The following is a 13,394-nucleotide window of genomic DNA, read 5'->3' as shown; positions in this document are numbered from 1 at the left end:
TTAATTTACATTTTTTTTCCATATCTATTTATTCTCCTTCAGGCCAATGCAAAATCATTCCAAGAGGTAAAATTATCTATTATTACTGAGGCAAAGAATCTTCAAATGACATATTGATACTTACCTCAGTGTCCATTTGCCTCGTAATAATCTGACCCCAATACCATCTTTTTTTTTACCCTTTAAAAGAAAATGCACATTTCAGTGAAAAAATAATGTAAACCTCATTCTTGAAATATTAAGAGAATATTGGGAAGTCACAAATAAGGCATTACCTCCAATTCATGACATCGCGCCTCAAACGTCCACAAAACCAATAAAAAAGCGCAGTTTTTGAGTCAATAACAGGTCTCCCAAGGTTCAAGTAAAAGAGAAAAACAACACACTTTGAAAAAGCCGGTAAATAATAATAATAATAATAATAATAATAATAAAAGCGAACCTCCAAAATTAATTCGAAGCCCCTGTACCATAAAAAAACCGGTTACAAGCATCCTTCGGTCATTCACGCCTCAAAACATCAAGGTACATTAGTGGTTTTGTTGCTATTTTATATTTACTTTTTCGAAGGCACGGTTCCTTCAATATTCCCCTCGGTTCATCATTTATTTATTTATTTTTTTTTTTTTTATATTTTCCCGTTATCTTCTTTTCTTTTTTTTTTTTTTTTTTTTTTTTTTTTCTTCCTTCCTTCCATCGTCAACTGTTTAGATTTTTTCCACTCGCTTATTTTTTTGTGTAAACGTAAAAAGGCGCCTCTTCATTCCAATCGGCCGTCAGGTAGACTTGTGAAACGAGCTTAATTGGACTAATCTGCAAAACTTTCTCAGTGAGTCTGCGTGATGTCACTACACAAAGCACTGTTGGCACAGAAGTGACCAATTCTGTCAGCTTCGCCATCAATTCATCGTCAAACATCCATGAATGGGCAAATATGACATTCACCTGCTGTTCCTTTAAGCATGATACGCAGTTCACAAAATCATCATTGAAAAAAATTGCGTCTTTACCATCAAAATATTCAGGATAATAAAACTTGGCATTTGCCAGAGCAATTTTTGCACTGCGGAACCTGGAAGGAATCACCTCGACTCCCACCACTTTTTTGCAATGGGTCTCGGCCAAAATTTGAAGACAAACGTTTCCTACGCCACTTCCAATATCGCAAAAAACGACGCTTTCCTCAATTTTTGTGGGCAAATTTTGACTATCATTAACAAGAGCGCCACCACTTATGGAGCTGCGCAGTTGAGGTATAATCACTGAAGTCCACATTTTTCTAATACCATCAAAATCGAGAGTCCCTATCTGAGCAAAAACATTTTGCATGACTGTAATATGTTCCTCCCCAATTTCCATTTGGCCAAGTTCATCATAACGCTCTGAAATATGCTCAAAAATTCGATGATACATGCTACGGAAGTCTGCCGGTGGTGCGAGCAAATGGATTGGTTCATTTATGGCCTTAAATGAATGCTTTCGCACGTTATTTAGAGCTGGCAATCCGTATCCCAAAGCAAAACCGATACCAGAAGCAAAAGCAAGACGACGCAAAGACCCAGGGCGAACCAAACAGTAAACGAAAAAAAAGAACAAGGCGCCCCCTAACAAATAGTACCTTTGGACCGTCATCGATACTAACACCTGTTCGTTCCCAAGCTCAAAACAAAAAAGAAAAAGGATTAAGACACGCACATGGAAAACAAAGCCGTCGCCCCAAATAAACGATTTCAACGAGAGCCGTCCCAAGGGCAAGTGCGATAAGGCCCCGTCGCCAATAAAATTCCAAAGAATCGTCCCCCGGCAGCCAACGTAACTATCGCACTCCCTTCGCCATGTCTCGCCGGCGTTCGCGGCGAACTTAGGCACACAACGTGCTTTAGATGTCGAGAGAAACAGGTTACATTTACACAAAAAACTTTTCGACGGAGGATTCATAGCTCAGTGGTAGAGCATTCGGCTGCAGTCCGAATGGTCCCCGGTTCAAACCCGGGTGGGTCCTTACTTTTCCAAAAAAAAAATTTACTTTATTTTCTTCTTTCGTTATTATTATTGTTATTATTACTATTTCTACTTTTATTTTTATTTCCGGAACCTTGTGAAGAGACTGTTTAAGGGTCGAGCTTACTATCTAATTTAATATATATATACCCTGATGAAGCGAACTCTCCATGAGCCTTTTTCCCCTACTTTATTATTTTTTGGTTGACCGCGATTCTAGGAATCAGGGAACCAATGGCGTCTAGACGAATTTAGTTGTTTTATTTTTATTTTGTTTTTACAGCCAAACCTGATTCCTGCAAGCTCATATAAAGGAATGGCGATGGTTCCTTTTACACGGCAACGGAATGGAGCCTTATCGGTAATTGCATGGCGGATCTTGTACGCCAGCAAGGCGATATACAGGAGCAACTCGCCTACATGGATGAAAAGGGACAGTCGGAATCAATGATGACTGTCAGTGCCACCATAAGGGGCTCACGATGGATTTCAGGAAACACTGCCAAGCACTGGGAGGATTCAACCATTACGGGGCACATTGCGGATCTCCGGGCGCCCCAAGCACCAAATTTTGAGTCTCAATTCCTCCTGCCCATAATGAGGGCAGCCCGTGAGTTGGGGACGCGGCAAGGGCTGACCATCGCGGAAGGGCGGAGATCAAAGTCGCACTACGCCGCCGCGGACGTGCAGAATAGAAGCGCGCAGCTTCAACATCAGATGGAGGAAGCGAATAACCACTTTTCGGCACGTGCGTCGAACACTGCGGTGGCGGACGGTTTTCTTGCGCGACGAGAATCGGCGCTTGCGGGGCGCGAACGCCATTTGGAGACAGCCCCTGCCCAACCCCAGGGACAACCCCAGGAACGAAAGGCACGCATCAGTGCCTTGGAAGCGCGGCTTGCAGCTTGGGGTGCGGCGACGCGCCCGGACAGCGAGGAGTTCCCTCTTCCAGGAGAGGGCCGCCAGATGCACCCGCGCACGGGTCCGAAGATGGCGCAACGACACCGCCCCACCACGAGCGTTTGATGGCCAGGGGCGCGGCTGCACCCACAATTCCCCAACCCATTTTCACGGGAGAGCGACGGCGGGTCAATACTCATGCGTCATTGGGCAATTTGGGCGACCGCGTTTCCCTCACCCCGTGACTTCGCCCTCTCGATCTCCGGCTCCAGAAGAAGTTTCCGGTTCGGATGAAGAGAATCCGGGTTTCTTTGAATTTGTCGCCAACACTTGTTCCCGCGAATTTGGAATGAAGGCATATTTGAAATCCGTAGCGCTTACGATTACTGGCACCGAGGGGATGCTCACGCCCAAATTGCCTTTGACATTCTGGTTTCGTGGATGTGCGCATTGCAGTTGTATCGGGAGCCCAACAAGCAGTTCATGGACTTGGGCAGGATTGTACTGCAGGTCTTTTGGATGCAGATCATGATTAAATCCGACCCCAGCATCCCGATCCAAAAACTGCGTGCCCGCCTCCATACGGCTTTTTATGAGGATGACACCTTCGCGAGGGCGGCTCAGCCTCTCATGGATCGAATGGGAACTCGATCGCTGTTGCTGCGATGCCGACTGTGCCACAATTATGGGCACGACGCGTCTAATTGCAACGTGCGCCCCAAAAGGGTTTCACCGAACTACAAACGAACGTCAAAAAAAGGCGAAGGGGCTGCCCGCCGCTCATGAAGGCGGACGACGGCGGCTACACCCATTCCACCACCTCCCACCAATCCCCACAGAAGACGTCGCACCGCACCGCCGATGTTCCATCCGATCTTCCAAATCGCCCCACGCAATCGTTAAGAAGCGCAAAGGAGCTTATACGCCAACGACGCTCGACTGTGGTACCGCGAATCACCGATATCTTCGCTCTGTGCCAGCCACATGAGGAGGGCGAACGAGTTGGCTTGAGAAATGCGGGCGCCGTCAAAGTAGGAGCTGAGAATGTCACTAGCGGGGCAATTCACAAGTTCATGCCGCACGCACGCGCAGCCGATCAACGAGGAGAGCTGCGCGGTCATTTTGATGGCAATATGAGATGTGGCGCCATCGATCCGACCGCAGCACGCCAGGATGCTGGCGGTCCATTTTGCAAATGTATCGAACCCCGCTGGAAATGGCGATTCTGGTGTTACCAAAAATTGCGGCGCGTTCGGAAACGAAGCAGGCGCGCCCCCTTGACAACGGAAAAGATGAACCAATTTGTCCGCAGCCGGACCGATTGAAAGGAACGTGTTGTTTTCAACTTGTTTGGGTAATGGCGAGTCGTTGGTCCGACATTGCGGCCTTGACTCCCAAAAAATTTCACACTGGATCCGGACGGGACCATAATTCTGGATTTGTCCGTGGCACCAAGGACGGCGAGGGCGGATCCCCACCGCGCCTCGCGGTTCGTCAGGATACGAGGGCGGGATGCGTTCAACACTATAAAGTTATGCAGGACACTTTGACACAGCGAAAAGCTCACGAATCTTACGACTGCCCACGTGGAGCGAGCTCTGGCTTCTTGGGATGCCACGGCGCATTCCATAAAACGGGGTGCGCCGCTGAAATCGTGGAGTCACACAATTTGGACCCACGCGTGATCTTGCGGATGGCGGGGCACGACGACCCGTTTGGCCTTCCCCAAGGCACAGTTCGGTATTTGGGGAATTGCAACACAGTGCTGACCCAGGTGTCGTCGCTGGTTGCATTGGTGTGAAGGGAGAAACTGCGGGAGGGCCGGAACCGTGGTTGAGAGCAGAGAGGCGTTTTTCTATGATCTTCATCGTGCCGCCGCGGTTTAAAGACGCGCGACAAGGACGCGACTGGCCACTCCACAAGAGGAACGAACCATCCCGCCACAGCAAGTCAACGTTTCCGCATTGAATTTGGAGTGCGTCAGGGGACCGTTGAACCCGGCCACCTTTGAGAGACTCATGCAAGTTTGGGGACTCGTCGGGCGGTCCCCTTTTCCTCCGTCCTCTTTTACACCAGGCGAAAGCCCACGAAGGATTCCAGTCGCTGACGCGCGATTGTTGAAGGAAGCGTGAATAATCGAGGACGCTTCATCCACAACAACAGGCTGATGGATAATACCCTTTTTCGGTTGTGGAGGAGAAAAACGCCGGTTTGCGAAAACGATGGATTGCGTGGGCACGCTACAAGAATAGAGAAGAACCTTATGAGGCTATTGTACCTTTTTTACGCATTTCCCATTACTTGACACCTGTGATGGCTGAGGCCGCTTCCTGCCTGTACTCAAAGGCATTCTTTTTCCGAGTCTCCTTACCGCGGGAGACTCGGCATCTCTTTCGATGCCGCGTGGAGGACGGCACGCTGGAGGAGCTCACGCGGCTCCCAATGGGATACAAGGCCAGCCCAGAAATTCTCCAGATCATTACTTCGGCAATTGCGGTGGTGACGACGGTGGTTCACTTCCTCTGGGCTGCACCTCCATTGGTGCGTATCGACGTTTGGATCGATAATATACGCATCGCAGGGTCGAAAAGCAATGTGACATTGTGGGAAGCCCAAGTGCTTCGTAATGCGGACGGCCGTCGCGCCACGATGGGGGAGGAACGCGAATCGGGCGCCACGCAGTACATCTTCCTGGGGTGCAGTTTGATCAAACTCACAAGATGGTATCTCTGAGTGACAAGTTTGTCCGGTCTGTACGCGCCATGCCGGCGCTCAATTCTTCAACCATCGCGGAAATGGAGTTCAAGGCGTCACGCCTTTTTGTACGCGGCTGCCATTTTGGGCACGCATTTATGTGATTACTACCTTTTCATCAAGGCAGTGCGACGACGATTGTCCGCACTTAACCGGGGGATTGTGCAGGAGACATCCCCGGCGAATCGTTCGCCGGCAGCGGTTGGCTTGGGCGAGAGATTGCGACACATGATCGAGAATAATCATCGGCGAAACCTCAAGCCCACGGAAAAGGCATCGGCCGCCATCATCACGGATGCGTTGCCTCATGGATGGGGAGCCGTTTTCATTCCATACTCCGGCGACGTTAAAATTGCCGGAGGAGAGTGGGAGAGGAAGCCCTTTCTTATCATGCAGACCGGGGCGCGCGCGGTACGCTTAGCCTTATCGGTCTTTTCCGCCATCTTGCCACCCACCATGGACGTTTGGGTAGACAACACTTCGCTGCAAGGAGCGGCGAATAAAGGCAGCTCAAAATCGCACGCGTTGACGTGGGATCTGCGACGGATATATGAGTTTTTTTGACTCACGCGGAATACAGGCATCCTTTGCTTACGTGCGGTCCGCGGAAAATCCCGCAGACGGCATGCCACGCGGTCGTGTTTTTACGCTTCAGGACTTGGCGAAGGGAGCGGCGGGGTCTTGTGGCTGAAGGACCCCAAAGTCTGCCACTTCGTAAGTAATAAAGATATTCTGAGGAAAAAAGAACATGCGAATGGTCAATAGAATTTAAATATCGAATGAAAGGAAAAGGTGGAGGCAATGAACCAACTCTGCGAAAATCCTTTCTTCTTCTACCTTGTTCGGTTTCTTTAGATTATTTCAGGATCCAGTGAGCGGCCCGGGTGAATATCCCGATGAGCGCGATCCGGCCTGCCGTCTTGTTCGTCAAATTCACCCGATCATAATATCTTCTTCTTTCAAACGCATCATTTTATTTGTAGTTTGCCAGGATCCCTATGCGTATTGGAAAAAATCTTGCCCAAAAAGTTGCCTAATGCGTCGCACGTCGTCCTCTGGGCGGCTTTCGCGCGATGGGAAGTTCCAATGGCGTTTTTCATTCGTGTTCGGACCTCGGGCGGCACGGAGGGGGCGAGGGCAAATAAACAAACGACGCCATAATGTAACCGTCACTTCGCCCTAAAAAAAAAAAAAAAAAAAAAAAAAAAAAAACTATACTTTTTTTAGCGCGATGTCAAACAAACAAAGAAAAAAAAGGCAACTCTGAGCAGTCGGCGGGGATAACGGTAACGGTAACAAAAAGGGATTTATGTTTTGTTTTTGTTGCTTTCGTCTTTTCCCAGAGCGTGTTTCAAAAGTTACCCTTCACTTATTTGCATTCCTTTCCCTAATCCCTGTTGGCGCGGCTTCCTCTCTTCACATTTGGGTTGCGCGTGTTTCGCAGCGGACCTATTGTACCCGTATGGCTCTTTTTTTTTTTTGCTTTTCCCCACGCTTCGCAGAACTCACGTGCTCTTTTTTATCTCGGCATCGATGGCGGCGACGCGTTCGGCAATTGGCGGGTGCGTGTATTTCATCGCGGCGTATAAATTGTCCGGGGACACCTCGGACTTGTTTGTTTTTTGCATGATGAGGAGGCCCTTTCTCAGTGACATGCCGTAGCCTGATTCAACCGCGAATTTATCCGCCTGGAACTCGAGTTGGCGCGACAGGAGCGAGAAAGCATAACCGAAAAGTGTGAGCAGCGGCTCCGCGACGACGGAGAGGAACAGCGTGAATCCAACAAATGGATTCATTTGACGGAAACCAAATTCCTCATAAATCTCAGGGTTAAATATAACCGCCTTTGCTCCAAATGAAATGCAAAATAGCTGGGCAATACCAATGCCGAGAAGAATGATGTTGTGTGAATGCTTCCAATGCCCCAATTCATGGCACAGAAGGGATAAGATGAGGTCGTCATCCCCTTCCATCTGTTCGATGAGGGTGTCATACAGGACAATCCGTTTGTTTTTCCAAAATCCATACACGTAGGCATTACTATGACTGGACCGACGTGAACCATCGACCTGATATAGCTTCTCCAATGGAAATTGATGCGACTTGGCAAGAATGGAAATCTTCTTGTACAATGCCGAGTCCTCGGATATGGGCGTATATGTGTTAAAGAGGGGCTGGATAAGAGTCGGATAGAGAAACGTGAAGGCCATCGCCAGACCTGTGGCCCCGAGAAATAAATAGAGAGGAAACCGGTCCCCAAATCTCCAAACGACCTGAAGAATCAACCCCGTGGTGAGGGGATGTAAGAGAAATACGCGAAGACACAATCCTTTTGCCGCATCTTTGAAAAACTCCTTTCGGGACGTTTTATTGAATCCGTGTTTTTCCTCAATAACAAACGTCTTGTAGTAATCAAAGGGAAGCGACATCAGGGTTGACGCGACATCCGTGGCCGCCGTCAGGGCGCAGCAGTGTGTGAATGAACCTGCCGCCACAGGAAGCCATTTTGCCACCCAATCGAACGTCCTGGCGGGGAGTCTTATCAGAATCGCCACATTACTCAGAATGAGATCCCGGACATCGCAGCAAATGGCGAACGCCCCCTTATCTCTACCGTACGCCTGACTTTTTTGAAATTCCTCGTCCTCCACAATGCCCGCATGCGACTCCGGAAGTTCCTCGCGGAAAAATGATCTCCACTGGCGGTACAGGAGGTACAATTCCCACCCTGCGACCGCATTTGTTCCAATCAAAGCCGAAGCATAAAACGAGGGGCGCCCCGCAAGGTACATTTGACACGATTTGACTATCGACGCAGAACACTACAGGAGTTGTTTCATGTGGAAAAAGAGAAAAGAAACGGCATCATCCCATCCGTCCAAGACCGCATGGGATCCGCAACAAAAAATCAAACCAACCTCGTATTATTCACGGGTCAAAGTACACCACACACACACAAAAAAAAAAAAAGAGATTGGAATCATCAACAAAAAAATAAACAACTCCAGCCGTACGCAAGTGAAGAAAAAGGAGAGGGCGGGGCGATGAATAAGCGCACCGATTTGTGGCCGAAATGCATCAAACAGACGCAGCAGCAGCTGTTGTGCCCAATGATGGAGGAGAAAAGAAAAGAGGGGCAGGTATCATCGTAAACACACAAACAGAAAACAACAACCGAAAAAAGGAAGAAAAAAAAAAAAAAACACTTTTTTTGCTCAACATAATTTACCCAAAACACGAGCAGAAAAGAATGGCCAGCCGCAAGCCCGTCCCGTCATGCATCGGTGTCTCTTCCCCTCTCATTTCACCGACTTCCTCCCCTAACAACAAAAGCGGAGAAGCAAAAGTAAAAAAAAAAGGAACAGGACCGGCTGTGCCTTATGACCACCTCTATTATTATTATTAATATTATTAATATCGTTATCATCATGCGTTTAAAAACATCATGAACCGAAAGAAGAGCGTGGACAAAAAGTGCACGCAAATGCACACACAGGAAGAAAAGAAAAGTCCATATATATATATATATATATATATATACATATATCTTAGCTCATCCCTGTGAACATCACCACACTACCCATCACCCCACCGATAAAACCAAGACCCAACATGACGAAAGCTATAAAGAGTTCCCATGAGGATGCCGGAGCAATACCCAACGCATGTAATCGAATACGGAAAGTGGCAGGATATATAAAACAAAGGGTACTACTACAAAGACCTCCCAACAACGCGATAATAAACACAATCCCGGGGGCCTTCAAGGCCAATAACAGGCTAAGCGTGGACAGCAAAAAGCTTGCTATCAGGTTATCCTTGGTCGATATAGCAGCATCAAAATAATCACAGGTAGTACTGCTGTATCCATACAATAATGTAAAGACAGCATCTCGAGAAGGAAACAGAACAAGAACATAGGCAATAATAACGGTAAATGAATACATGGCATCCCCCACTGCAAACAGTTTGTCTTCTATAGGATTATAATTGGTCAATATGTTACCGTGAACATGAGGCGTATTCGATAGATAACCAAAAAGACCTACCGCCCAATAAACCATCCCAGTGATCCCGATGCTAATTATCGACACTTTCCTCATACCTTTTGGGGTCTGTTCACCAATACCGGCATAAATCTGAAACACAAGTGTTTGACAGTCAAATGAGAACATCAATATCGGCAGGGCCAATACCATGCGACGTGATAGAGAAAAATACTTCACAGCATGACCCTCTTGTGCTGCTGTCGAATGAAATGGCACAAAGTAGCGGTAGGCAATAAGACCGGAGACAACAAAGGTGGAAGCAATTGCCATCAAAGACACAAAATGTAGAGATGTTATCTGTGGAATGCATGTCAGGGGAAGCATCAGAAATGCCCAAACAATCACAATGATACGCATGGAACTATCGAGAAATGGGAAGTGCCCTCGGATGATCGGCACCAGAGGGTCGAAGAGTTCTCTAATAACGACAATGTACCCTGCCGCAACCCCGACGTTGTAAAGAATAAGCATCCAGCGGGCAACCTCCTCAAACGTACGACCCAACAATTGACGAGAGATTTCTTCATACGATCGCAGCTGCACGTTATCGACGCACAGAATGAGATAATCAATCGAAATGACAGTAAAGGCCCCAACGAGGACCATAAACGCAATGACAGGAAGAATTCCACAGTCTTCAAAAGTCAAAGGCAGCGTGAGAGTCCCTGCGCCAATCGTTGCGACGGACAAACTCAGCGCTGCCCCCAACGGGCCCTTCTTGCTACACAAACTAACCATCACCTCGGCGTGTTCGTTTCCTTCACTTCTTTTTACCACCAACACCCGACAACACAAATGACTCCTAAAAGGGAAAAAGAAAAAAAAAGCACCAAGAACACCCATCCAAAAAGGGAAGAAATAAAAAATAAAAAATAAAAGTAAAAGAAACAAGAAAACAACAACAGCACCACAAGTAACACACACATAATAATAATAAAAATGAATAAATAAATAAATAAATAAATAAATTATAAAACAATAAAAAGAAATAAAGGTACACGGGAAAGAACTAAACTAAAAGAAAAAAAAAAAGAAAAAAGAAACATTTTTTCTCACAAATTCCACATCGAGCGGGAGAGTACAAATGGTTTCTCTGAATTCCTTCACATTCTTTCACCGACATTTACCTTACACACATCCTCAGGCGCTGTACATAAAATATACATAAAGGAGAGAAAAAGCAGGCACTATAAATGCATACAATACCCCATGTCTTTGTTGGTGCCCTTTTATCTTTTTTCCCCTCCCCTACACACACTATCACTTGAAATCATCACATGCTCTGTCGGAGCTTCTTAATCATTCGCGCTATGGGCGGCGACGTATCTGGGTGGGCGTCTAGCCGCCATCCCTGGAATGTCTTAAACAAGTCCGCGCCATGTTTTACAAGAGCTTCCACAAGCGACTCATCTTCGAGAGCCATAAATATTGGGGGACGACCATCACTTTGACGGGGCTGGTTGGGGTCGGCACCGCACTCCAGCAGACACTTCGCAGCCTTGACCTTTTGAGTAGAACACGCGTACTGAAGCGGCGTCATGCCAAATTTGATGACCTTCGACACGTCAATCTTTCCATCCGCAATCAAAATTTTGATCGTCTCTACATCTTCTTCATCCAATGCAGCCTGCATTTCTCCCTCCGCCATGGTGATTGGAGATTCATCAGCCGCCTTATTTAATTCCACCGAGCGATGGAACCACTTACCAGATAGTCTGTCATCTTCACTCAGGTCCGTTTCACTGTCGCTGTCGCGACCGGCTGCGCGGCGTCGCTCACGTTTTAATTCCTCAATTTCTCGGTATTTAGCATCCGATGGAAGTTTAAGGCACCACTTTGAAGAACTCTCATCCACGCGTCTTGAAATAATGGAGTTCTTGAGAAGGACCGGAGGAAATGGCGTCATCGCGTTTCCCTCCAATTCAAAGGCCTTTTCAACACAAAATAAACACCGAAAAAACTCCCGCCGAGGGTACTTCTTCGGCTCCGGCTTCAAGAGAAAAACCCTAAGAGCAACTTCACGGAAGAGGTGTTGCTCCACTTCCTCACAGTGTGAGATCAACACCCAGTCCCCGTTTTTTGTTCCCACATCGATGTAATCCATGACGTTTTGAATGCTTTTTATTACGGCAAGGTCAAAGTGCCACACGGCGGATTGCATCTCCCTGGCAATTTTGCAGAGAGAAAGAAAAGGATCACCATCTTCATAAAAGAAAATAACGGGGGTACGGCAGTCAGCGTTCTTGAGAGCCCGGCAAACATGTTCCAATGGAACAAAGTTAGGGGGGATCTCCACCACACCACCCTGAACCATCAGACCTGTATGGTAGCTTTCTTCCCTATCCACTATTGGAAGAAAAAAAAACAAAAACACACATCAGAAAGGCGCACGCACAAAAAAAAAAAAAAAAAAAAAGAAGTAGGGAATATAGTAGTAAAATCATCATTATAATTCATACGTACATATACATGTTCATATATATATATATCCCTGTGCAACCACACAAATTAAATTATTCTATGCATCACTTATCCCCAATTAAAAGGTGGGAAGGGAAAAGTAAACATCATTTATATTCGCTGTGTGGTCTTTGCGGCCACGGAGACGTATACACATATGTTTAGGCCCAGTAGTCAATAGAGAGTCTAAATTAATTCCTTATTGTTACATCATTTATGCAATATTGAATGAATTTATAACATAAAGAAGTAAAGGCGTCTCCCACCCGCCTCCCCGCACGGGACGGTGGGGTTTACGTCGGGCGCTCCTTCAAGCCTCACCCTTTGGGATGATCCTTACTGTGATACAATAAGAACAATGTTATTATCATGCGTGTTTACCGGAGACAAATAGGGCCAAACCATTTCTTTCGAAAGCTTTCAAAACAGCAACACTGACAGCCGGAAAAAAAAAAAAAAAAAAAAAAAAAATAATAATAATAATAAAAGTCAAAAGTAAGTGAGCTCGTGAGAGAACCGAAAAAGTCCCCTTGAATCATTAAACGTTTTCTTCTTCTTCTTCATCTCCACCATAAACCAGGAATGGATGGACGCACACTTCCCCGAAGCCGAAGACAGATAAAAATATAATGAGAAAATAAATACACATATATTCAAGCTCCACTATTTCTTTCCTGTCCTTCCCCCCCTAAAGCGACGAGGACACGCTAAGGGACATTTTCCGTAACTCCTCAATGGTACTCGCACCACAGGCAAACATGGCGACAATAAGTTCCTTTTTAAACCTCTGAATGACCCCACGAACCCTTTCGGGACTTTCCAGTGCAGCTTTCAAAAAGGGCAAGGCTGCGGTTGCACATTCCGCGCCCATCATCAGGGATTTGGCGATGTCAAGACCGGTACGAATGCCGCCTCCAGCGATAAGACGAAGATCACTTGCTTGGGTGAGAGGCGCACATTCCTGCAGGGAACGGTCGGTGGTGATCCCAACGTCCCGAAAGATGTATCCCAAGTTTTGGTCATCAGGGAGATCCGGATGCCGCCATCCCTCAATCCATGCCCATGAGGTTCCACCACATCCCGAGACGTCAATATATTTTACTCCCACTCTCTGTAAAGCCATCACACTACGCTTCTCTATTCCATGGCCAACACCCTTCACAATGACAGGGACTTTAATATGCGGCAGGAGCTCCTCAAGTTTATGTAGAAGAGATTCAAAGTTTGTGT

At 46.9% G+C, this 13,394-nt stretch overlaps 5 protein-coding genes and 1 non-coding gene across 6 annotated transcripts, besides 25 other annotated features; 1 reads left to right on the top strand and 5 right to left on the bottom strand.

Moving 5' to 3' along the window:
* Nucleotides 1–130: part of a sequence feature (areas merged during assembly that could not be assigned to a particular haplotype. This can correspond to areas where the two haplotypes were merged or to regions with more than two copies in the genome that were merged during assembly.) that runs on past the window's edge.
* Nucleotides 131–1,006: a sequence feature (haploid, non-Esmeraldo-like haplotype).
* Nucleotides 403–434: a microsatellite.
* Nucleotides 605–685: a sequence feature (A-rich).
* Nucleotides 727–1,632, bottom strand: Tc00.1047053510431.70 (hypothetical protein, conserved; the record flags this gene model as incomplete). Its single annotated transcript, XM_814133.1, has 1 exon — nucleotides 727–1,632. One exon carries the CDS (start codon nucleotides 1,630–1,632, stop codon nucleotides 727–729), a length of 906 nt encoding a protein of 301 aa, XP_819226.1.
* Nucleotides 1,007–1,981: a sequence feature (heterozygous, Esmeraldo-like haplotype).
* Nucleotides 1,931–2,002, top strand: Tc00.1047053510431.55. Its single transcript has one exon. It is a non-coding gene; the product is annotated as a tRNA-Cys (tRNA).
* Nucleotides 1,982–2,089: a sequence feature (areas merged during assembly that could not be assigned to a particular haplotype. This can correspond to areas where the two haplotypes were merged or to regions with more than two copies in the genome that were merged during assembly.).
* Nucleotides 2,044–2,087: a microsatellite.
* Nucleotides 2,090–2,873: a sequence feature (heterozygous, non-Esmeraldo-like haplotype).
* Nucleotides 2,091–6,547: a mobile genetic element.
* Nucleotides 2,874–5,922: a sequence feature (areas not merged during assembly with more than two copies in the genome that could not be assigned to a particular haplotype).
* Nucleotides 5,923–11,225: a sequence feature (heterozygous, Esmeraldo-like haplotype).
* Nucleotides 6,326–6,547: a mobile genetic element.
* Nucleotides 6,837–6,867: a microsatellite.
* On the bottom strand, nucleotides 7,161–8,447 carry Tc00.1047053510431.40 (CAAX prenyl protease 1, putative; the record flags this gene model as incomplete). The annotated part of the gene is made up of 1 exon (XM_814132.1): nucleotides 7,161–8,447. One exon carries the CDS (start codon nucleotides 8,445–8,447, stop codon nucleotides 7,161–7,163), a length of 1,287 nt encoding a protein of 428 aa, XP_819225.1.
* Nucleotides 8,814–8,858: a sequence feature (T-rich).
* Nucleotides 9,047–9,085: a microsatellite.
* Nucleotides 9,169–9,202: a microsatellite.
* Nucleotides 9,204–10,547, bottom strand: Tc00.1047053510431.30 (amino acid permease, putative; the record flags this gene model as incomplete). Its single annotated transcript, XM_814131.1, has 1 exon — nucleotides 9,204–10,547. The coding sequence occupies one exon, from the start codon at nucleotides 10,545–10,547 to the stop codon at nucleotides 9,204–9,206; it is 1,344 nt and encodes a 447-aa protein (XP_819224.1).
* Nucleotides 10,642–10,673: a microsatellite.
* Nucleotides 10,674–10,701: a microsatellite.
* Nucleotides 10,721–10,747: a microsatellite.
* Nucleotides 10,978–12,018, bottom strand: Tc00.1047053510431.20 (hypothetical protein, conserved; the record flags this gene model as incomplete). The annotated part of the gene is made up of 1 exon (XM_814130.1): nucleotides 10,978–12,018. The coding sequence occupies one exon, from the start codon at nucleotides 12,016–12,018 to the stop codon at nucleotides 10,978–10,980; it is 1,041 nt and encodes a 346-aa protein (XP_819223.1).
* Nucleotides 11,226–11,323: a sequence feature (haploid, Esmeraldo-like haplotype).
* Nucleotides 11,324–11,397: a sequence feature (areas not merged during assembly with more than two copies in the genome that could not be assigned to a particular haplotype).
* Nucleotides 11,398–12,249: a sequence feature (haploid, Esmeraldo-like haplotype).
* Nucleotides 12,100–12,123: a microsatellite.
* Nucleotides 12,250–13,394: a sequence feature (areas merged during assembly that could not be assigned to a particular haplotype. This can correspond to areas where the two haplotypes were merged or to regions with more than two copies in the genome that were merged during assembly.).
* Nucleotides 12,610–12,635: a microsatellite.
* Nucleotides 12,853–13,394, bottom strand: Tc00.1047053510431.10 (isopentenyl-diphosphate delta-isomerase, putative; the record flags this gene model as incomplete). Its single annotated transcript, XM_814128.1, has 1 exon — nucleotides 12,853–13,394. A coding segment is annotated over one exon (542 nt), but the record flags the coding sequence as incomplete, so codon positions are not given.

The sequence above is a fragment of the Trypanosoma cruzi genome, genomic scaffold, assembly GCF_000209065.1.
Source record: "Trypanosoma cruzi strain CL Brener 1047053516747 genomic scaffold, whole genome shotgun sequence".
Classification (NCBI taxonomy): Eukaryota; Euglenozoa; class Kinetoplastea; order Trypanosomatida; family Trypanosomatidae; genus Trypanosoma; species Trypanosoma cruzi.
This window is presented reverse-complemented; position numbering and strand designations above follow the sequence as displayed.